Source organism: Urtica dioica, chromosome 9, assembly GCF_054948205.1.
Source record: "Urtica dioica subsp. dioica isolate 48M chromosome 9, U.dioica_male_clone48M_v1_H2, whole genome shotgun sequence".
NCBI lineage: Eukaryota > Viridiplantae > Streptophyta > Magnoliopsida > Rosales > Urticaceae > Urtica > Urtica dioica.
The window spans coordinates 18,095,142-18,117,639 of record NC_142764.1 but is presented as its reverse complement, the minus strand read 5'-3'; the positions used below and the strand labels follow the sequence as shown (position 1 = coordinate 18,117,639).

General features: G+C 36.4%; 2 protein-coding genes across 3 annotated transcripts; one reads left to right on the top strand and one right to left on the bottom strand.

Annotated features, from left to right (window-relative positions):
* The first annotated feature begins 3,197 nt into the window (after positions 1-3,197).
* INT4 (inositol transporter 4) lies at positions 3,198-6,807 on the top strand. 2 transcript variants are annotated; one of them, XM_089624951.1, is made up of 7 exons: positions 3,198-3,393; positions 3,678-3,828; positions 3,907-3,977; positions 4,072-4,407; positions 4,494-4,601; positions 5,055-5,654; positions 6,139-6,807. In XM_089624951.1, exons 2-7 carry the CDS (start codon positions 3,696-3,698, stop codon positions 6,625-6,627), a joined length of 1,737 nt encoding a protein of 578 aa, XP_089481077.1. In that variant the 5' UTR covers positions 3,198-3,393; positions 3,678-3,695; the 3' UTR covers positions 6,628-6,807. The 2 variants fall into 2 exon arrangements, with proteins under 2 accessions (XP_089481077.1, XP_089481078.1); XM_089624952.1 differs by having other exon boundaries at positions 3,203-3,393; positions 3,656-3,828.
* Positions 6,808-9,109: 2,302 nt separating this feature from the next.
* Positions 9,110-11,367, bottom strand: LOC149385427 (ARM repeat superfamily protein). The gene is made up of 2 exons (XM_089624953.1): positions 9,796-11,367; positions 9,110-9,695 (listed from the first exon to the last, which is right to left on the bottom strand). The coding sequence occupies exons 1-2, from the start codon at positions 11,122-11,124 to the stop codon at positions 9,633-9,635; spliced, it is 1,392 nt and encodes a 463-aa protein (XP_089481079.1). The 5' UTR covers positions 11,125-11,367; the 3' UTR covers positions 9,110-9,632.
* Positions 11,368-22,498: the final 11,131 nt, after the last annotated feature.

Genomic DNA, 22,498 nt, shown 5'->3' with positions numbered 1-22,498 from the left:
TTTAGACCTTCAATATAATGTCGAGGGGCAAGCAATGTTATAAGTAAAGCGCATTTCATACACGATTCAAGCTCGGACGTCTTCAAAACCTCGACAAAATTTCCAACACTAACATCACACATCTTGTAAACCAATTTTGTTTTTTTTTTATCCCGTAGATGCTTTGTTCAACTTGCTCATAAACTTGGCGAGGTCATTTTTGCATCATCATGGGAGAGGGGTGGGACGTGTAAAAAAACTAACATTGATACCAGCTTCAAATGTTCTTAAACTATTATCAATCATCTTATTTAGATAAAATGTTCTTAAATTATTATCAACCATCTTATTTAGATAAGACAATATGTTAAAATTCATATATTTATTGGCTCCGTAGTTATATAACCAATTTCAAAATTGATTTTAAAGAACTAGTCAATATTTCGTTTATTCTAGTAAATTAGTCATTTACCAATATTAACGTATATCTATCAATACTAAAAGACAATAATATAAAATATTATCTTATTAATGAGGCAACGTCATCAAATATGACTAAATTTTAAATATATTTAAAACGTTGTCTAAATTACAAATCCAACATTTCAAGTAGTTTAATCCGTGGAAGTTTTCTATATGTATTGTGCTTCAATCCAGTACATTCTAGTCGTTTTGCATTTTGCCTACTTTCATTATTGAGCTTTTGTTCTTCTCTTTAAGCATCCATGTCACATATAAGTTCTATGTTAAAATCATAGCACCGAATTTTGAGTCTTCACACCCACCACTAAACTAATCGTTGTTTTTTTTTTCTTCTTTCCAAAACAAACATGAGCTTTCTGTAGCTGATCAATAGCCAGATTATAGTGCGGATTTTATGCGACATGAAAGATATGTTTTTATTTGTTATAAATATAAATTGTGTGAAATAATTGATAGAGTCCTGTTTGGTTGAGGATTATATTTTGAATTTCACTTTTTTAATTACAGATTAAAAAAAATGAATTTAGTTATATTTCAGATAAAGGTTGCCTTTTAATTAAATTTATATACAATTAAATTATGCCGGTAGAGTTGAATATTATATATTATATACGCCAGTCGTTTACTAACTCTATAACCGATAGTCCGATAGTGATCAACATATGAAGTTATGGTTCTAATTTTATCGAGTAAATCGTGAAATTATGAGTAAAAGCTTCGCGGGGTTTCTTTCTGGATAGCCATCAAAGATTAGGTGGTTTTTCCGTAGATTGTGGTATGTATGTCGTTTTACTTGTCTTGTTCAATGGAATTTTTATCTTTTAACTTGTTTAAAAGTACGTCTTTTGGTTGAAGATTTTGTCTTTTCACGGCCTTGTTTTTCACCACGTACATCCATAATAGAATACTCTTTTTATATATTCTTATAAATCTGGAGTTTGAAACTTAAGAAACGACAAAGACAATGAGTAGGGATTAATATTTCCTCATGGAATTGTAACGTTTGAAACCATTTCTGAAGAGAACATGTATAATTAGAAGTAATTAGAAGTGATAATATTTTATTGTTCTCTAAATCGAGTGGAAAAAAAGAAGATATAGAATGATGTGTGTTCTTCTCTTTGCACCCTTTTTTTTTCCTTCAAATATTCTAACACTTTCAAACACAATAATTAATTTAATTTATTATTTAATTTTTTTCTCGCACACTCTTTCAAATATATATTTTTTTTCCCTCTAAAAAGTAACATGCTATTTTCGTTTGGAAAACGAGTACAAGATAGGAATTTGTAGGGACAATGAGTGTGTCTCTCTCTGCACTCTTTTTATTTTTATTTCTCTCAAATTTTCTATGACGTTCATATACAATAAAATGTAAAATCCGTATATTTGCTTGCAAAAGAAAAAATATATCATTCATATTCCCTTAGTTTTAGTCAAATTTCAGTCTTCATACCTTTTTTTTTCAAATATATTACAATCATAACCCTCATTGCTATTTATGTAATTTTGTTGGGAGAAAGTTGCTATTTATGTATTCTTACGGTATTTCTTTTTAAATTTATGCCTTACAAAATATTTTAATTTCTTTTTTGTTCTTAATTTATAAAATAACAGTAATATCACAATTATTAAAAAATTATCTATAAATCGACATTTTAATTTACTGTTACTTTTACTAGCTAATGAGCATCATTGATATTATCGTATAAATCTTTATTATTCTGGACAACATTGGCTTCATATTCCTATTATACATTGTAATAAGATAGTATTTTTATTATGTCCAGTTTGATAAATTAACAAAAAAATAATTAAAACATTTATTATATATAAATTTGTTATATTATAAAAACAAAGGTATAAATACATTATTTTGAGTGAAGGTCAGGGATATGGATGATATTTGTTTTATTAATTTGCAAAATTATATTTTCTATTAATTGTTGAGAAAATAACACATATATATCTCGTGTTTTAGTGAATATCGAGTTTAACATTTGGTTTTCAAAAATGTCGAATTAATACTCTCTGTTTAATTAAAAAGACATAATTATACCTTAAAATAGATAACAGTATCACGGATCTTCCTTTTATTGACTTTTTATTGATGTTAACTTTGATATAAGAAATCAAATCAAACCCCAAACAATGTCTTAACTCCCAAATTCGCAATTTTAACATAAAAATAGTCTTAAATCGAAATAGACTAATAAAATACGTACTTTCCAATAAATGATTTCTTTCCGCATTCGAATTACAACTCTGAATTTTGGATTTCACGCTCTAATAAGTGATTTTGATGACTATTGATTGTCGATTTTGACCCACTTTCTCTGTTTGTATTCTCTACAATTCAAAGATTGTTGTTTGTTATTCATTTGTAAATAAATTACATATATAACAATAAGGATTACATATAAATATTGAGTCAACATTAATGAAAACCAATAAAAAAAAAAAATTAGTGACACCATTATCTATTTTATGATATAACTTTGTCATTTTAATTATATAAAATTCGAAAAAACAGAATATTAAATTCAATATTTTATTAAAAATATAATACATATATGTCATTTTTCCTTAAATGCAATATCACTGTAGCTGTTCTGTCCAATCATTCAGTTATATAAAACAGTCGAAAATTTCGGGATTCTGATACTATATTCCGTCTTTCTCATGTTATTCGTCATTTTTGTTATTATTTTTCACACTTCCCTATCTTAAATATAATATATTGTCACACTCATCGGTAACATACAATCATCCTTATCTTTCTTTTTTTCGTCTTCTTTTGACTCTTGACTTAAAAGCGTACTTATGCCATCATTTGCATACAAACATCCCGGAAATAGTAATATTAAATAAATAAATAAAGAAAAACAAAAAAGTCGCACAGAAGGTCGGAAGAGAAAAGCATCGAGTAAGGTATGTTCATATCTGGAAATTTACATATCTAATCATTCTCATATATATTTAGGCATAATCAGTTCAGCTTCACTGGACTATCGTTAAGTTTGTTTCCTCAAACATCTTGAATTCTTTCTGGAAATCAAAGCCAAATAATTCTGGGAGTTGATGACTAATACAAGGCTGGATTCCCTATTTTTCGAGAAATTAGGAGATTTGTTAAACCCCGAAAAGAGTGGGATTTTCGGGGAGTTTAAATAATCCCGCACTTTATTATTAGTATTATAATATTTGGGGTTTAGGTTTTTTGGTGGGAGAGAATGGAAAGCGTTGTTGAGGCCGGAGAGAGGACTGACTTCACAGAGTGCTGGCGAACGACATGGAAAACTCCGTACATCATGAGACTCGCCATGTCAGCTGGCATTGGAGGCCTTTTATTCGGATACGACACTGGTACGTAATTCATAAACGACAATGTTTTGCACTTTTGATTAATTAATTAATTAATGTTTTGTAATCGACAAACATCAGGTGTGATTTCCGGTGCTCTGCTCTACATCCGGGAGGATTTCGATCAAGTTGACCGGAAAACATGGCTTCAGGTGTGTGTGTGTGTGTGAGAGAGAGAGAATGATGTCATAAAAATAAAAAATAAATATTAATTAGTGATTTTTGATTGATGAAAAAAAATGGCAGGAGACGATTGTGAGCATGGCGGTGGCGGGGGCGATATTCGGGGCTGCGGTGGGCGGGTGGATGAACGACAGGTTTGGCCGGAAAAAGTCGATACTGGTCGCGGATGTTCTGTTCATGATCGGAGCTTTGGTGATGGCGGTGGCTCCGCAGCCGTGGGTGATCATAATCGGGAGAGTGATCGTCGGCCTCGGAGTGGGAATGGCGTCGATGACCTCGCCGCTCTACATCTCCGAGGCCTCTCCGGCGAGGATCAGAGGAGCTCTCGTCAGCACCAACGGGCTCCTCATCACCGGCGGCCAGTTCTTGGCCTACCTCATCAACCTCGCCTTTACCAAAGTGATTACAAGCCTATTACCGAAACCAATTTTTACGATAAGTTTTAGATATTTGATTTTTGACGAGAGGAATTTGATCGGTTTCAGGCCCCCGGGACGTGGCGATGGATGCTCGGCGTGGCCGCCGTACCGGCTCTTGTCCAGTTCGTTCTCATGCTCTCCTTGCCCGAGTCTCCTAGATGGCTCTACAGAAAGGTAAACAAAATTAGGGTTTTTGAGAGTGTGAAATCGAATGGAGAAATTATACAAAATAATGGTTTGAAGTTGAATGATCAGCAAAATAGTCAAAGTTACGCCGTTAAATATTGAAACCTTTTACTTGCTCATTGTCATAAATTTTAGCCATTGCATTGAGATTCCAGACCAAAATTTGCAAAATTATTTATTTTAATTAGCCATCTAGATATAACACCCAATTTAAAACGGGAAATTGCCTCAAACTTATAAGTTTTCAACAAAAAAAGTCAAAGTTACATGGTCTAATCGTTTTATTTTTAACGTTGTCATTAAAAATTATTGAAACCTGATACCTGCTCATTTTTTTTTGTAAATTTTAGCTATTGCGCTCACTTTAGACAAGCAAATCTAGCCATAACACCCAAGTAAAAAAAAAAAAAAAATGAAATTTGTGGGATTATTTATCATCAGAACAAGGAAGCGGAGGCGAGGGAGATTTTGGGGAGGATTTACCCGGCGGAGGAGGTGGAGGGCGAGGTGGCGGCTCTCCACGAGTCGGTAGAGGCGGAGAAGGCGTTGTCGGAGGATGAGGGGTTCTTCTCGAAGGTGAAAGGTGCTTTGGGGAACCAAGTGGTCCGAAGAGGTCTATACGCAGGTGTCACCGTCCAAGTGGTCCAACAATTCGTGGGCATCAACACGGTGATGTACTACAGCCCCACCATAGTCCAGTTTGCGGGGTTTGCCTCGAACCAGACGGCACTGGCTCTCTCGCTCGTCACTTCGGGGCTCAACGTCGTCGGGACCGTCATAAGCATGAGCATGGTGGACCGCTACGGCCGCCGAAGGCTCATGATCGTCTCCCTCTTTGGGATCATCGCTTGCCTCGTCGCCTTGTCGGCCGTGTTTTTTCAGGCCGCCTCCCACGCCCCTCCCGTCGGCGCCTTCGAGTCCGCTCGTTTCGGCGGCAACTCCACCTGCTCCGCTTACGCCTCCGCCGTCAACGCTCCGTCTTGGAACTGTATGTCGTGCTTGAAGACCGATTGCGGTTTCTGCGCCGCCCCGGGAAATGCGGTGAGTAGAAACAAACATACAAATTGAATCAAAAGGTTTCGATTCGGACGGAACAAGCCAATTCTTTAAGGAGTAACAATATAAAAGGAGTATCATTTAGCAATTTTTATTCTAGTCTAAAGTCTAATTGTAGAGTAAATAATTTTTTTTTACTAGCATTTGGCGGACTAGAGGTATAAAGTCTAAGTTTGCACGGAACAAATATACTGATTCCTTGAATAACCTCTAAATGTGAGAGAATTCTAGTACTATAATTACAGTAATAAGGAATGGGTAATAATTAAGGAGTATCATTCAGCAATTTTTAGTATAGTATTAAGTCTAATTGTAGAGTAAATAATTTTTTTGATTAGCATTTGGCGAACTAGAGGTATAAAGTTAAGTTTGCACGGAACAAATATACTAATTCCTTAAATAATAGTCGGTAAAAGTGGTCATAACCGCGATTTTTTTTTTTTTTAATTTTTGGGGTTGCCATGATCAGTTCGGTCCCGGGGCATGTTTGGCGGGGGGAGATGATGTGAGAAGGTTGTGCCGCGGAGAGAGAAGAGTGTGGTACAGTGAAGGGTGTCCGAACAGGGTGGGGTTCTTGGCGGTGGTGCTCTTGGGGCTCTACATAATATCGTACGCCCCGGGAATGGGAACGGTGCCGTGGATCGTCAACTCGGAGATATACCCTCTCAGGTACCGAGGCACCGGCGGAGGAATCGCCGCCGTCTCGAACTGGACCGCCAACCTCATCGTCAGCGAGACCTTCTTGACTCTCACCAACGCCATCGGCTCGTCTTGGACTTTTCTACTCTTCGCCGGATTCTCTCTGATCGGCCTCGTCGCCATTTATTTCCTCGTCCCCGAGACCAAAGGTTTGCAATTCGAGGAGGTCGAGAAGATGCTCAAGACGAGGTACACGCCCAAGGCTTTCCGTTCGAAAGAGGTCGTCGCGAAGAATGGCAAGGATCAAGACATTCCTTGATTTTTTTAAATCAAATTCTTACACTTGGAATGTATTTTCAGCTGTGATTTTTTTTTTTTTGGGGAGATTTTTAAATTACTTGTTTAACTCATCACCCCCCTTCTCTTGGTTTGTCTTGTAAAAATCTTCTTAATGAGATGAAAAAAAAAACTCGTCATTATTATCACATTGAAAACATAAAGCGTAGTTGTTTTTTTTTTTTTTTTTTAATGCCCATTAAAATGGTTCAAACCCCGGGCTCACCTCTAGTAATTAATAATCTATTTGCGTGTGGTTGAATTGAATTATCATGGCTAAAAATCTTCTTTGGCCAAATCGTTATCGGCAATTTAATTCTTGATTGAAGTTTTTTGTTAGTAATATACATGAACAATGAAAGAGACCAGGGCTCAATGTCTCAAATGCAACATCTCAGTGGTTGGGAATGATAAATAAATAACGTCCAAGGAAAACGTCACAACTTGCTTGCATTGCTTCATTGGGGGTCTATCACTGACAGAAATTTAGAGAGCCAAATAAATAAATACAGACCACTAAATAAGTGATAATTATTGTGTTTTATGAAAATTGTAGTCCACCAAATGCTGATTTTTAGAACTGACAAGACCACTGATCATTAAGCCTTTGTATGAATGTGATTGAATGTTATTTTTCCCTTGGAAAGTCACCTAAAGCTAGAACAATGCCGTGACCAACTTGACAGCTTACCAAACTAAGCACAAGATAAAATCATCACAAAGTCTATGCTTTAAATTTAATCAAGAATTCTCTTTCATTTCATTGTTCTTGGTGTTTATCTGCTTCGAGTTAGCCTCTGAGACATTAAAAATTTGATTTGATAAAAAAAAAAAAATCGATAACTCATAATAGACAAATATGTTCCATTTTGCATAGAATCCAGGGCGTATCGTGTACAATTTTACTGGCATGTATATTGACAAATATATTTTACTCAAGACAAGGATATTGGATAAGTGTGAGAGTACAATCTTATCTGTAAAAGTCGTGGTACTTTTTTATTTACTGTGCCGCCCTTTTTGGTAAAAATAAGTAAAACTTGGTACAAACATTACAATTATTTCTGAGATTCAGAGGACTGTAAACTGTTTGTTTTTGGGATAAAAACAATTGGTTAAATTTCCCGATCTGTCCTCGAGAGCTTTAATCACAGTGGACCAAGTATTGTCAATAATGTAAATATTTTTGCGTTAAAATATAAATGCCAATGGTTTTGGCTGTTTTCAGATATGTTTGTGCCTAAAAATGTGCCTTTTTGGTTCGGTCTCACAGGAAATTAAAAATTAAAAGGTATCCACAGCTCATCAATATCATGTACAATTTGACAACTATTGGAAATTGAAATAGAGCTCTTAATAGCTCTTGGAAATAGACCATTGAATAAAGATCCAGCAGGAAGTAATTGCATAAATAGATATATAGATAATGACTCAGAAAACCTCGAGTTACAATACAACGTTTTTTTTTCTTTGACATTTTGAGGCAAGCATAAAAGCTGATCCATTGACCAACAGTTGTGCCTGCAGAAATAATTCAATGCCCGTTGACAAAAAAAAAAAAGAAACATTTATGATCTATATGCCGTAACCAAATTGAGTCATCTTTTAAAAACGCTACACTTATTAACTCACATCATGAAGTTAAACAACAATTTAAAATGGGCAACGGTTAAAAAGCTAAAAGATTCTCAGTTTCTATAATATGTATTATTGGTCTTGTTTTAGTTTTACAACGTTTGAAAAAACTTCCCGGGTCTCCTTTTACAAGCTTAGCATGTAACACTATACACAACCATCGTTATCAGACTAAAAAAAAGGGTTATAATTGAACGCACCGACACTAGTCATTCGAAAAGAAAAAAAAAAACTACAAGTACAAACCCAAAGCGTAGACTGGATTTTAATTTTAAGGATTGCAATCAAACCAAACCAAACCAAACCCCAAAAAAAAAACAGCCAGACAGAAACATACCTGCTCTGCCAGCTAATGAATGATAGAGTCACGACAAAGGAAAGAAAGAGAAACATAAGTACATAACACATTCACATACATTTGACACTGCTTTGCTCCGGAAAAAAAAAAAAATTTGTTTTTCCAATCTCTCTTTTGCATTGTTTGGCCTTTTTGAAGGTGGTGGTAGTGATGGTGGGGTTTGTATCGGCTGGTGAAGTTTGCCAGATGTGTACGTGTACGACATGTGGTGATGCTGCTAAATTGACCCTACTCATATATCTAATTTAATTTATAACCCATGGGCAATTAAATTATTCTAGATTTAGTTTTCTGAAGCTTGTTATTCAAAGTTTGCTTTCCCAGCTTCTTATCCTGCTTGTGAAGCCAAGAATAAAGAATGGTCTGACTGACGATGATCACATAAGACAGAGGTTCGGACAAAATACTTGAATATGGGTTTGAAATTAGTTCAGAGTTTTCCCAGTGAGATTGAAATAGTGTATCCATCACATAAGACAAGAGAAACTTGCAATCTGGATCTGATGTGAGTATTGGGAAAATTTAATACTCCCCAAAATACAAACATGCTTTTTCCTCGTCTCTTCTTCTTCTCAATAATAGAGCAAGAAAGATCAGTTGAAAAATACTAAAAAAAAAAGATGTAGCTTTAAACAAAAAGGGTCGTCCCAATTAAACACAGGGACGTTTAACCCAACCCCACAAGCCAAAACATGTAATTCGTTCTTCCGCAGCCTCTACGGAAGAACAAAGTTGAACAGAAAACCAAAAAAAAGGGTAAAAGAGAGACCAAAACTTAGTTTCAAGACCATACATCTCTAAGCAAGTCATCACATTTTACTCACTAGCTTCACTCTAATTTACCTTCTTTTTCTTCTTCCCCACTCTCTACGCTGTACAAACAACTGGTAAAACAAGGCCAACCTGACCCGTATGTACACATAAACAACCATCCACATTCCACACTGTATAATTTCCTCACTATTTTATATAATGGCAAATAATAAAAGAGTAGTTCAAGGACTTGAAGATGAAGCTTCTTGCCTGGGTTCTCTCAAATAAGCAAGAAGCGTCTCAGCCTGCACATATAAGCAAATTGACAAGCAATCAAAACCTACTCGCAATGAATAAACAAAATCACGAATTTTCATTTTCAATACTAAAATCTGGGTTCCAAACCTTGTGCTTGGCTCGGACGCTTCCGGACTGAGAGAGAGCGACAAGCGGAGGAATTCCTCCTTCTCTGACGAGCATCCCTCGGTTTCTGAGGCTCTCAGCGCAGAGCTGAAGGAGAGTGAGAACAGCGAACTCTTTCCCTTTGAGAGAGCCGTCCTCGATGGCCTCGACGAGGGCTGCGATCCCTCCTTCTTCCACAATAGCCTCTCGTCCTTCGTCGATCCCAGCGAGGCTGCTCAGAACCACCATCGCCTTCTCCGACAGTCCCGTCCCCTGCTCCGCCGCAACGAGCTCCACCAGAGGCTTCACCGCGCCGGCGCTCACCGCTCTCTCCTTGTTCTGCCGCGCCGAGCACAGCTTGTACAGCGTCGTCAGCGAGTCCTTCTTTCCTCTCGTCGATCCGTTTATGAGGAGCGACACCAGCGGAGGAATCGCGCCGCACGCTCCGATCGAGCTCCGATTCTCCTCCACCAGAGCCAGGCTGAGCAGCGCGCAAGCTGCGTTCTGTTTGGATGTCTCGGTGCCGGTTTTCAGCACGTAGACTAGGGATTTTATTGCGCCGGAGTTCGTTATCAGAGCTTTGTTTCCTTCGTGGAGAGAGAGGTTTAGTAAGGCCGTCACCGCGTGTTCCTGAGTCCATGGATCGCTGCAGCGGAGGAGCGGGATGAGCGCCGGAACGGCGCCGGATTCTCCGATCAACGCGCGGTTGTCGGAGCGATTCTTCGCGAGGAGTCTAAGCTTCGCCGCGGCGGAGCGTTTGATGTTGATCGACGGAGATTGGAGGCCTTCGACGCAGATCTTGACCGTCGGCAGGAGATCCTCCGGAGAAATGCTCTCGATTATCTCCGTTGAGAATGAGTCCCTCTGGAGGAATCCTCGGCACGGCTCCGGTTCCGGCTCCGGCGAGGAAGCCTCCTCCGCCTCGGACTCTGTGATTGGTGCGTTTTCCGGGGAAGGCAGGCAGGCGAGCCTCTGGAGCTCGCCGGAGATGTCGCTGCTGCAAGCGGAGAAGTCGCTGAAGGCCTGAGAGATGTCGAGAAGCTCTTCGTCGGTCGAGGTCGGCTTAGGCGGCTTGGAGGATCGAGAGGCGAGCTCGCCGAGCCTCATGTCCATCACCGATTCCGTTAGGTTTTCGGAGACGAAGCCTGAAGGCTGAGCCACAGAGCCGGCGAACGAACAGCTCCGATCGTCCTGGAAATAGGTGGAGCGAATCGTCCGCATCGAACGCCCAATGTTTCTGCTGATTCCTGACGAGTTCGGAGACGCCGCGTAGTAGCTTCGAGTCAGGGGAAATCGGTTCGAAACGGCGTGCGAATCTTCGAGAGACACCATTGTCAAAATCCAAAGCGAGTTCAGAGAATTTCACAAAACAAAGTTACAGCCTTATCAAACAATTAAAATCTCATGGCGAAACTAGAGCTCACTGATACAGCCAAAGTGGTAGTAATGGCGGTGAAAGAAAAAGAAAAAGAAAATAAAAAGGGGAGAGTAAAGAGAAACCCAGAGGCTGGCTGAAGAGTGAAGAAGATGATGAGCCAGTGGATTGTGGGATTTAATAAAAGTTTTGGGTATAAAAGATAAACTCACGGGGCTGTGTTGGGACAGCCGTCTAAATAAATAGGATATATGGTCACAGTCAGGTCTTCTCAAGTGGACCCACTCAGCCACTAAACGACGTTTCATCGGATAGATCTGATGCTCAGGGGACGCGACGTTCACTCGGAAATCGACGGCCGAGATTTGGACTGACGTGACCGTGAATCACAGCCTTGTTTGGCGATCAGGTTTGCCCAGCGTGGGACCGTCGGCAACTCTTAAAACGCCACCGTTTCATCCACTTTTTTTTTTTTAAAAGGAAATCACAAGAGCACCCTCGGTAATAAAAATAATTGAAACGAATTTTTTACTACACCTGGTAAAAGATTCTATTCCGTGTTGGGATATCGCGACGAGACTCCAGTCACAACCTGTGGGCACTGTAACTTCCCTTTCGAAATGCCACGTGTTCGGCGCGCACGCCTGTACTTCTTGGATGATGACGTGTGACCGTCGGATCTTTAAAATAAGACGAATGAAAGAGGGTCTTGAGAAATGAGCTGAAAATAGTCAAACCACTTTTACTTTCTCAAGCCGTGTGTAGTTCGAGTCTAGAATCATTGTCACTGTTCACGTCAACCACACGTGTCTGAGCCAGCTCAAATCATCACACGTGCTTGGCCAGCGGAGAAGCAAACAAACACGCCTCTCGTAGTAATTAAACTTTTCATTAAAAATTAGGAACACGTGGTCTATGGTTTAAGTTTAACCTAGGAAAAGCATCCGGGTTAAAAGAAAAGTGTACTTTTGATTTAATATTTTAATACAAAATTAAAAAAAAAAATTAAAGGACGTGACAATATTAATTTTTAATATTCCTCAAAAAAAAATATTAATTTTTAATAATCTTAAATTTTAATCAATAAACTATCTATTTTTTCACCTAATTACTTGATTGGGATGCCTAATATTATTACTGTCTCATTCAATTCTGTCCAAATATGATTTTTTTTTCCTCCTTATTCGTTGATTTTTAATACATTAGTTTTAGGTAAACTTTTATATATTGAAGTTGCTTGGATGAACATCTTTTCTTTTATTCTAAACAATTTTGAAAATGCTAGATAATATTTTCCTTAATCCATACGCTTTCCGTTCAGATTATGGTTCACGTACGAGCAGTGTACTGGGCCGATTTTAGCCAAAATCTTTATACCAAAATTATATTTATGAATATATATTTTCCACAGATTAACATAAGAAAACAAAATGTCTTATTTTATAATTCATTATCCAACACTATGAGCTGTTTAGCACCCTAGTGCCTATGTCAATAGTTTATTTTATATATACGTAATCGAAGAAAAGATCGAGTTTGTCTTTGTCGAACAGTGTTGGGAGAGAATATTATCTATTAAATATAAACTGTCATCAGAAATAAATTATATTATACATGTGCAATTATATATAATATGTTGATGGATCAATCCTATATAATATCTAGCTAGCTGCAATAAGCCTGAGCATATATATATAAAAAGGGTTTTGATGCCTATAAAAAAAGATATAATCAATTTTAAATACAAAGGCTCTCGATAGTAGATATTTTTTATTATATGATTATAAAATTTATTTCGTATATTGATTTAATAGTGTTCATTGTATCAATAGTTTTTTGCAATAACTATTTTAGCTGTTTATACAGGAGTACTAAATATATAAGTTTTGATGCAGCACTAAAAATTAGTACATGATTAATCTAAATAGCTTGCTTCTAAATCACATACATATAGAATAAATGTGTACATTAAGTGGAGCATTATGTGTAAATTTGTTTATACACGATCTATAAACACTTCATTTTAATGTGTCGTTTAAGGTATCGTTATGATTGACATATAAAAATTTATTATGGTCACTGTAATAATTAATCCAAATTCTATCGTGATCATAGATTTCAAGTTATGTTTCTAAGGTATTTTATCCATTGGCATCTAGATCTATGTTTGAATACTTGTATTTTGGGTGACTAAGTATGATCGATATAGAAATTTAAATGCCACCAACTCTAAAAAAAGAGTTAATGCTCAACGGAAATTGATAGATTGTACACACTTTGTAATAATATAAGTGAAAGAATCTCTCACTAGAGAATCACTATTATTTATGGCTCATATTTAACTTGAAAGGTATAATGATAATATCCACTATTCTAGTCACTAGAGGAACCAAAGAGATCGATACTCTCGTGGTGAATATATTAGTAGACACTCCATAATTTATATTGAGTAAATATAACTATAATAATATCAAGAGTGCAGTCTTGACATATTGTAGTAGGATATCCACAAGATTTTATAAAACGATCGAAAACGAAAAACATTTTATTAATTAATATATATACGCATAACATGTTAAATATAATAAGTTTTTAAATTATTTTGTAATTAAATAGAGTATTTTAATATTTTATATCAAAAAATTTCATTATTCATTCACTCAATAATAGAATTAGATAAGAGCACATTTAACTTTGTTTTATCCATTCCTTGCTTCATTGTAAAGTGGTTTGGACTCCAAATATAATGTTTTTAGTCACCTTTAATTATATCACGATCAAACGTAGGATATGCAATATTTGTACTCGACGATCAATTAGCCAATGTAATCATTTCATAACCATAATTTATCCCACATGTTTCACTATGAACACCAAGCATTAACAATATGTAAAATCTTGAGTTTCATGATTGCTTATTAGCTAAAATAACTAGTGTTGGCCATAATTCCACGCGTATGAAACATGATGTTTATGCACTAACCCACTTCACGTCATGTGAGTTAGAAAAAAATTGCATTAGTTTTAAGACAACGCATAAAAAGCATACACACTTAATATTTCCAAACAAATTTATTTATTAATTATTGTCTATCGCTTCTTATGCTTGAAAAAAGCCGCTTTATTTTTACTTTGAAGAGTGTGGCGTTTGGTTTTATGCTACTTGGACTTGATCAAAGATTTGGTAAAAGGATTAGAAACTTTGGACGTAATGATGGCTTAAAATTATTTTATGAATTTGGGGATCATAATTCAATACTATAATGATTTAGCCGCAGCTAGGCCAGTAGATCTTGATTTTCCAAACACTCAATTTTAATTGTTAGGGAATAGGGACTAAGGAGGCATGTAAATGGGAAGATTACCAACCTTTTTATTTAATGCCACGTAAGCGTTTGCTTCGAGAAGAAAGATCACTTAAAGACTTTGGTAAGACAATGTGTGAAATATAAAGTTGACCTAATAAGTTGTTTTTTTAGCAAACATTGACCGAAGTTAAATACTTAGGTGAAGTTCTAACTTTACTCATAGAACTTCTATTTTTCAACATAAAATAAGTAGTTTATATTTAGCATGTCGGTGTCAACTAATCAACGTATAGTTAGCTCAAAAATGTCAAATTAGCACGCACAGATGATGTGTTAAAGATGCTTTTTTTTTTACTATTATTAATTTTCTTAGTCCAATCCAAAGGCAATAATTTCAAATATAATAAATCAAGTTTGGTGGTTGACTGGGTCTTCCGTATTTATTGAAAATTGCCAAGGCTACAGTTTAGTTACATTACCATATGGGGATGAATAATATATTCTATTTTCTTTTATCAGTCTGTTTGTTTTTAATAAAATTCAAATATGTCCAGCCTTTGTATACATCCCATGCTTATCAAAACTCGAAACAAGTCTAACTAAAGTTTTGGTTCAGATTAAAAGCTTTGTTTTTGTTTTTAGAAAAAAACTAAACTGTTTATCTGGTGTTTGGTAAAACTGTTTGTACAAAAAACTTCAAAAGTGATTTTAGATTTTGTACATGAGATGAAAAAGCTAGGATTATTAGTTTTTAGAAAAAAAAAAAAGTGTTTTTAAGTTCGGTATATAAATTACTGTAATATCCTCGTACAAAATATTATTCATATATATATATATATATATATATATATGTTTTAATTATAAATAAGCATATTAATAATTATTATTTAATTATTAAGAACATGTCTATTTTAGTCTTTTTACTATAATATATTTGTTTTACCAAACGCTAAATCAGTTTTTCTTACCAGCAACAACTGTTTTATAAACAGTTTACCAAACACCTTGTCAGTTTTTGAAAAAAACAGTTTTTTTCGAAAACTGAACCTAAAAACACTTTTTTTAAAAACAAAGTTATGTCAAACGGGGCTAGAACCTAAATACGTAGTTGAAAATCATGTTTAACAATTGACAAAGTCAAGAAAACGCAACAATTGAAGGTCGGAAGTTACAGTAGATCGAGGGGCTAAAGTCCCCCCCCTAAATTTTTCTTTTTACACTTTTAATCCATTTTGAAAATATTTATAACCAAATCAATCCGAAACCAAAAATCGATTTCACGTCATAATTGAAATTTGGATTCGGATAACCGATCCAGTTTCAAAAACTGGACCAGATATTGATTTTTAATTTTGGAGAAATCAGTCATCGATATTTAACCGATTTTTTTTAAATTAAAAAAATAAAAAATAAAATAAATAATTATGTTAGGATTATATTACTCATTTACATGATTTTTTTATCATTAAACTAATTTTTAGAATCATGTATGGATTTAAAAACTAGTTTCAAAGTTGTTATGGATTTTAAGAATTGGATAACTGGTTTATTTAACTTGATTTTAAAAACTGGATCTGAATTTTTTAGAACTGAATAACCGAATTTTGAAAAACGGGTATCAAATTTAGATATTTTATTTATGAAACTAGATAACTGATATATATATATATATATATATATATATATATATATATATATATATTACGAAAGATAACCGAATATTCGGCTGACTAAATTTCGGTCTTATACTAAATTAAACCGGTTATTAGACCATATTTAAAACCGAAAATTTAGATTCGAGAATACCAAAATCAAACCGAACTGATCCAATTTCATCTCTAATTTTATGTGATAATATGCTCTAAACATTAGTTTAACATGCTATTTTAGACTTTCTACACCATAAAAAGTAATAAAATAATGAGTAAAGGACTAATACTGATATAATCATGAATAATTCACTAATAAATGATAATATAAACAGAATAAACATGTATAGTTAAATTTCAAACAAATAATATATAACTCGTCATTCTAAGAACATACAAGGATACAATTTTGTCTATTGATGAATATATTGTCCTTGTATGAAAAAAATATTTGCGACTATGACAAATACTTATTAGAGAAGAAAAAAGTCTCCTATTTATATATTTGGTGTAGCTTTAGGTCTTGTTGATTAAAATGGTAGGACATGAGTACAAAATAGTAGTTTTTTTAAATAAATAATAAAAAAAAAGTCTTGGATATGGTCCCTTTTGAGTCGATCTCATCATGTTCGTCCGATCCGTTTGTTTCTCATTCGTCCTCAATGACGAGGTCAAAGGTGACATCACTCCTCAACGTGGGCTAAGACAAGGAGATCCACTTTCTCTATTCCTCTTTCTCTTGTACTCGGAAGGTTTCTCCATTTTACTTCGAAATGCCGAGTCTTACGGCTCTATTCGCGGTCTAAGATTTGAGAACCTTGGCATCTCTGTGTCTCATCTCTTCTTCGCGGACGATAGTTTGATCTTCTTTCGGGCGTCGGTCAAAGATCAGCGAGAGTTCCTCTCATGCCTCGATTCCTATGTCTGAGCCTCCGGCCAACTTATCAATTACGACAAGTCCAAATTGTGCTTTGGGAAATCGGTGAAGGCGCACTTGGGCGCTAGAGTGGCTTGGGAAATCAAGGTTCGCCTTACCGAAGGGCACGATAAATACCTTGGTCTTCCCTTGGCCATTGGTAGGAGCAAGCGAAAGTTTTTTCCTTCATCTGAGAAAAGATCTGGTACAAGATCAAGGGGTAGAAGAGCAATTTTTATTCCGCGGCTGGGAAAGAGGTTATCATCTAGCCCGTGGTGCAAGAAATTCCGAGCTACATCATGCATTGCTTCAAACTCCCAAAACTTCTTCTCGACGATCTCCACAAGCTCACGGCAAGTTTTTGGCGGAAAGTGAAGTGGAGAAAAAGAAAATTCATTGGGGCCGATGGGAAAAATATTGCTTTTGGAAAGTGGTTGGCGGCATAGGGTTCCAGAACCTTGTGTGGACATATCAATCTCTCCTCGCTAAGACCGGATGGAGAACTCTCTGCCACCCTTCATCACTTGCGTCCCGAGTTCTTAAGCTAAGCTATTTTTTGGATCCTAACTTCTTCAATGCCTTCAATTCCCGTGACGCCTCGGGTCTTTGGAGGAAACTCTTTTGGAGAATCGTCACCCTTTCTCATCACATCTTGATGTTGGCGACATCTTTGGAAATTGCACGTTCCTCCAAAAGTATGCTATTTTTCTTGAAAGCTTTGTCAAGATTGGATACCGTGGAAAATCTGGTTTCCCAAGGCATAAAGCTTGATCGTCGTTGTCCTACTTTCTTTGCCGATCGAGATACTGCCTTCCACGCCTTGCTCGGATAGTAAAGGGATATGGAAGTCGACGGGTTGGTGGACTATGATCCAAACGAGCTTCCACGAGGACGTGATCGATTTCCTCTCCCATGTAAAAGACTTACTGGGTAAGCATGACTTTGATGCTCTTATAATGATTGCATGGGCCTCTTGGAATCGTCGGGATGACATCATCCACAACAATCGAGCAAGGTCTACGATGGATTTCATTAACCACACGCTCCACCACCATGAGAAATTCTGCAAAAGCTCGATGTCCTGTCTCAGCTCAGGTTGGCCCCAGCCAGCAACACTGACATCGCCTGACTCCTAGAGTGGTGGCCGTTAGCACCGATGTTACCTTCTCTGCGAATGGTCGTCATTGCGGCTCAGTGGAGTCTTTCGGACTTCAACATGGCTGGTACGCGGATCCTTCGTTGCCAAGATCAACGTCACCATCTGACCCACAATTGCTAAGGCCATCGCGATTAAACACATCATCTCGAATGCCATCTTCTCGACATCACTCACATGCAGATCCAAACCTACTGTGATACCCTGCCTAAGCTCCTCAGTCAGCGAACTTCCCATCACAGAGGTTGGACGGGTTCTCGAAGATATTAGAACTCTTGCATTGGATTTTTTCTCTTCTTTGTCATTTACATTCCAAGATTATGTAATATGGTAGCTTGTGTGCTTTCCAAATTTGCTCTAAATTTTGCCTCAGAAGCTCTATGACACAATTACGTCCCTCCTATTTTATGGGAGACCATTTTGTCAAATATGCCTTCTAATCAATAGTATCTCCTATTTTATTTACATACTTTGATTCTAGAAAGTACAGTCAAGAGATGACGAGAAGAGAGCGCTGACTACGACGGTGGTTAGGCTGCATCGGAATATCACCACTTTTACGATTTAGGAGATTCGAACCACACATGTCACTTGTGACCAATACATACATTTCATAGGTAACAACTAACATCGCCTCAAGGAATATATATATATATGTATACATATATATATATATATTATCCTTCCTTTCTGTCAAATATATCAAGAAAATATGTGTATATATATATATATATATATATATATATATATATTATCGATTTAGTGATGATATATGTGTTTTTCTAAGAATTTACTTTCAAAATTAATGTTAATTTGGTTGATTTTGTCTATCTCAACTTAAACCAATTTGTAGTTTATATTATTTTATTTATAATTTATTGGGCATTGGGGAGATGACACAAAAATAGAGAAAAACTGAGAACAAACACCAAGCATGAAATATAGAGGAGGAGTCCACCAAGTATTTGCAAAGAGAAGATTACCTGCTGCTACACATAGAGAAGTTTGAAATGTTCAAGATTTTTCTGGAGATAGTGAGAAAGTTCAACAATGGCAAACTTATAATATTTTTTATGTTTGGATATTAAAAGGATTCTCATATTTACATGCATGAAAAATCTGTGATTTTATGTGGTTTTTAATCATAGTGGTAAACTTGTAAATGTTATGTAATTGTAAGGAAAAAATTGACATTTAACAACCTAGTTAATAGTTAAATGTTTTTATATTAATAGTAAAAATTTCCTTTTTTTTATATATATATGTAATAAATATGTATGTTATCGTACTGAGGGACGTAGGTGTGCCTCATGCCTCAATTTATTATTATTATTATTTATTTTTTTTATATATTTTGTTATTATTAAAAAAAATTGCTAAATGGTATTATTGGTCAAGATAACATGATATATTAACAGTGCAAACACAAGTGATATTATTGACCAAAATTACATAATTTATGATAAATTTTAAAGAGACATACATTTCTGTAGCTCATAAAGCTTGAATCCAAGACCTCTCAACCGAAATACGTGTGGTATTAAATTCTTTTTTATTTTATTTTTTAAAGTTTAAGTTCCTCTACTTTTTGTTATTATTAGTCTGCGTGACTCCGTTACAGATGATACTTTCTCAAAATTGATGCTAAAAACTAATCATATTATAACATGGTCAGTTTGCATGTTTGCGTTAGGTCGCTCCCGAAGAGCATGTGCATATAATATTTGTTGATTCGTTATTTATTGGCTTTATTTTTTAGTGCAAGATGTGTGGAAAGATGTCGGTTGTTATGTTTCATCTTCTGGTATGACATCTTTCCTCCAGTGTGCAGACTCTTTTTCAGGCAAGTTTCCAGTCTTTGACAGATTGCTTCGCTGGTGACTTATTGTTGAGTTATTGCCTCACTGCTGTCTTCATTACGAGATATCTGCCTTGCTGGTGCCTTCATTACAATATATCTCTCGCTGCTGTTTTCATTGCACGATATTCGCCTCGCTGGAATCTTTACTTTGTGATATTCGCTTGAGGCCGGGTAAGGAAACCCGAGATACCTTCCAGGATTGTTCAGCTGCTATAAAAGCCATGCGCTCCCTTTAGCAGCCTCGACGTTTTTCATCAAACACTCAGAGCTCTTAGGCGTACAAGACCGGTGGACTGGGAGGTTGTGTGTTTTGGTGATAAGCGGTGTTTTCTCTCAAACACTATTCCACAAAGATTGAGTGTCTGTGAGAGTTGGGTTTTGTGTTCTCGTGATTGAAGGTTCACGTACAGCTGAAGACTAAAGGTCATCCGAGCCAGGAGGTTGCTCGAAGGGTGGAATTGAGACGGAGCTCAAATTCAGGGGGAGTCCCTGACTAGGTGATCACTGGTGGTAATAGTCTCTAGGTTTTATTGATTTGTTGATTGTAATCAGATATAAACCTTATGTGTACTATTGACTACAAGATAGTGAAAAACCTTTCCACTGGCAGCGTGCCCCCAGATGTAGGTGTGTTTCACCAAACTGGGTAACCATATCGTGTGTACTTTGTTTACTGCACTGTTTTGTTGTTTATCCATAATCTGTGCTCAAGTAAGTTGTCGGACACATTGTCAACACATTGTGTGCGACATCTTGTCTGTGCGTCTAATCAGATTTTCAATTGGTATCAGAGCAGGCGCCTTGATCTTTTTTGGTGGTTTCCTGGATTTTTTTTTCTGATTACCTATTATGGATAGTTCCCGAGAGGGAGGTTCTGTCAATCGCCCTCCAGTACTCGACAGAACCAACTATGGTTATTGGAAGGCACGCATGACCGCCTTCATGAAGTCCCTTGATAGCCGAACATGGAAAGCTGTGATACACGGGTGGGAAGCTCTTGTGACTACTGATGACAAAGGAGCCCGTACTGGCACAAAACCCGAAAAAAGACTGGACCCCCACTGAAGATGAGGCGGCCCTTGGTAACTCTCGTGCTCTTAATGCTATATTTAACGGAGTCGATAAAGATGTTTTCATGTTGATAAATACATGCACTAGTGCCAAAGAGGCCTGGGAAATCCTCGCTGTTGCCTATGAAGGAACTACAAAGGTCCGTGAGCAGAAGCTTCAATATCTCTGTCACGCCCCGGGAAAAGTGGGGTGTGATTATTGTATAAAATGAATACTAATAAACTTTACAAAACTAACCCACAGTGCATACTCAGTTGATTACTTTACAAGTCCAAAGATAAAAGAAAGAAAACGAAAATAAAACAAACCTTCGACACTTGATAGTCTATCCAACGAAAACCTTCAAACTCTCGACCACACTTAATCCCGAGGTCTTCCTAACCCTTCTCCTTCTCACATCCTGATTATAAGAAAAATTTGAGGAAATAGGGGTGAGCCTGAGGCTCAGTGGGTGCTATAGTAATGGTTTGATTTTTAAAAAGATTTTCGAAAATAATACTTACTTTATAATACTAATATTCTTGTCACGCGTAAATCACCATACACGTACAAGTATAATAATAGTCTTATACGTGTAAATCACCATACACGCACAAGTATAACTTGCAGGAATGTAAATTTCATGAATGTAAATGACAGAAATGTAAATGACGGAATGCTGATGCTAGAAATGTAAATGCAAGAAATGAAATTGAATTTAAATGTGCATCTACGCCCATTTAAACGTATACTATTTCCTGAGCCCCTGTCAACATAACTCGTGACAGTCCTCTGATCAGAGCAAGGTGCACTCTCCGCACCGTATACATGTGTGTGAAACCGGCTTGTCCAGGATATACGAAACATTTCATTTCGTAAATACGGGATATATGTATAATATCGAAAATATTATCAACTTCATTATCGGATATCCCGAGTTGAAGTTCCGCCACATTTTCTAAAAACGGTTCTGGGTTTTGTGGCACGTTCACAAACATTTTCATTTCGAAAATAATATATACTTGAGGCCAAACCATAAAATCAGGAGAAAAGGGTTATAATAACCTACCTCGAGAGTAAGCGTCTATGTCGCTCTTCCACGAGACGTTCGCTCGTCCTGTGAACCTGAATATTCACTAAAACCGAGAATCCAGACGTTCACTTACTCCGTGAACCCTCTAAACGACTTTCAATCTCGAGTCCTATCACGATAAATCAAACCGATCCTTAATCAGAATCCTGCGAGTAATCTATAATACTCAAACTCTAACGTACGATTTACAAATCATAGAACCCAAAGACATATCCACTATAAGGAATCCAAGTTCTCAGGACAAAACTTCAAACGATACGAGAAAGTGTAAACTCGAACGAGAAACTACGATAATTCT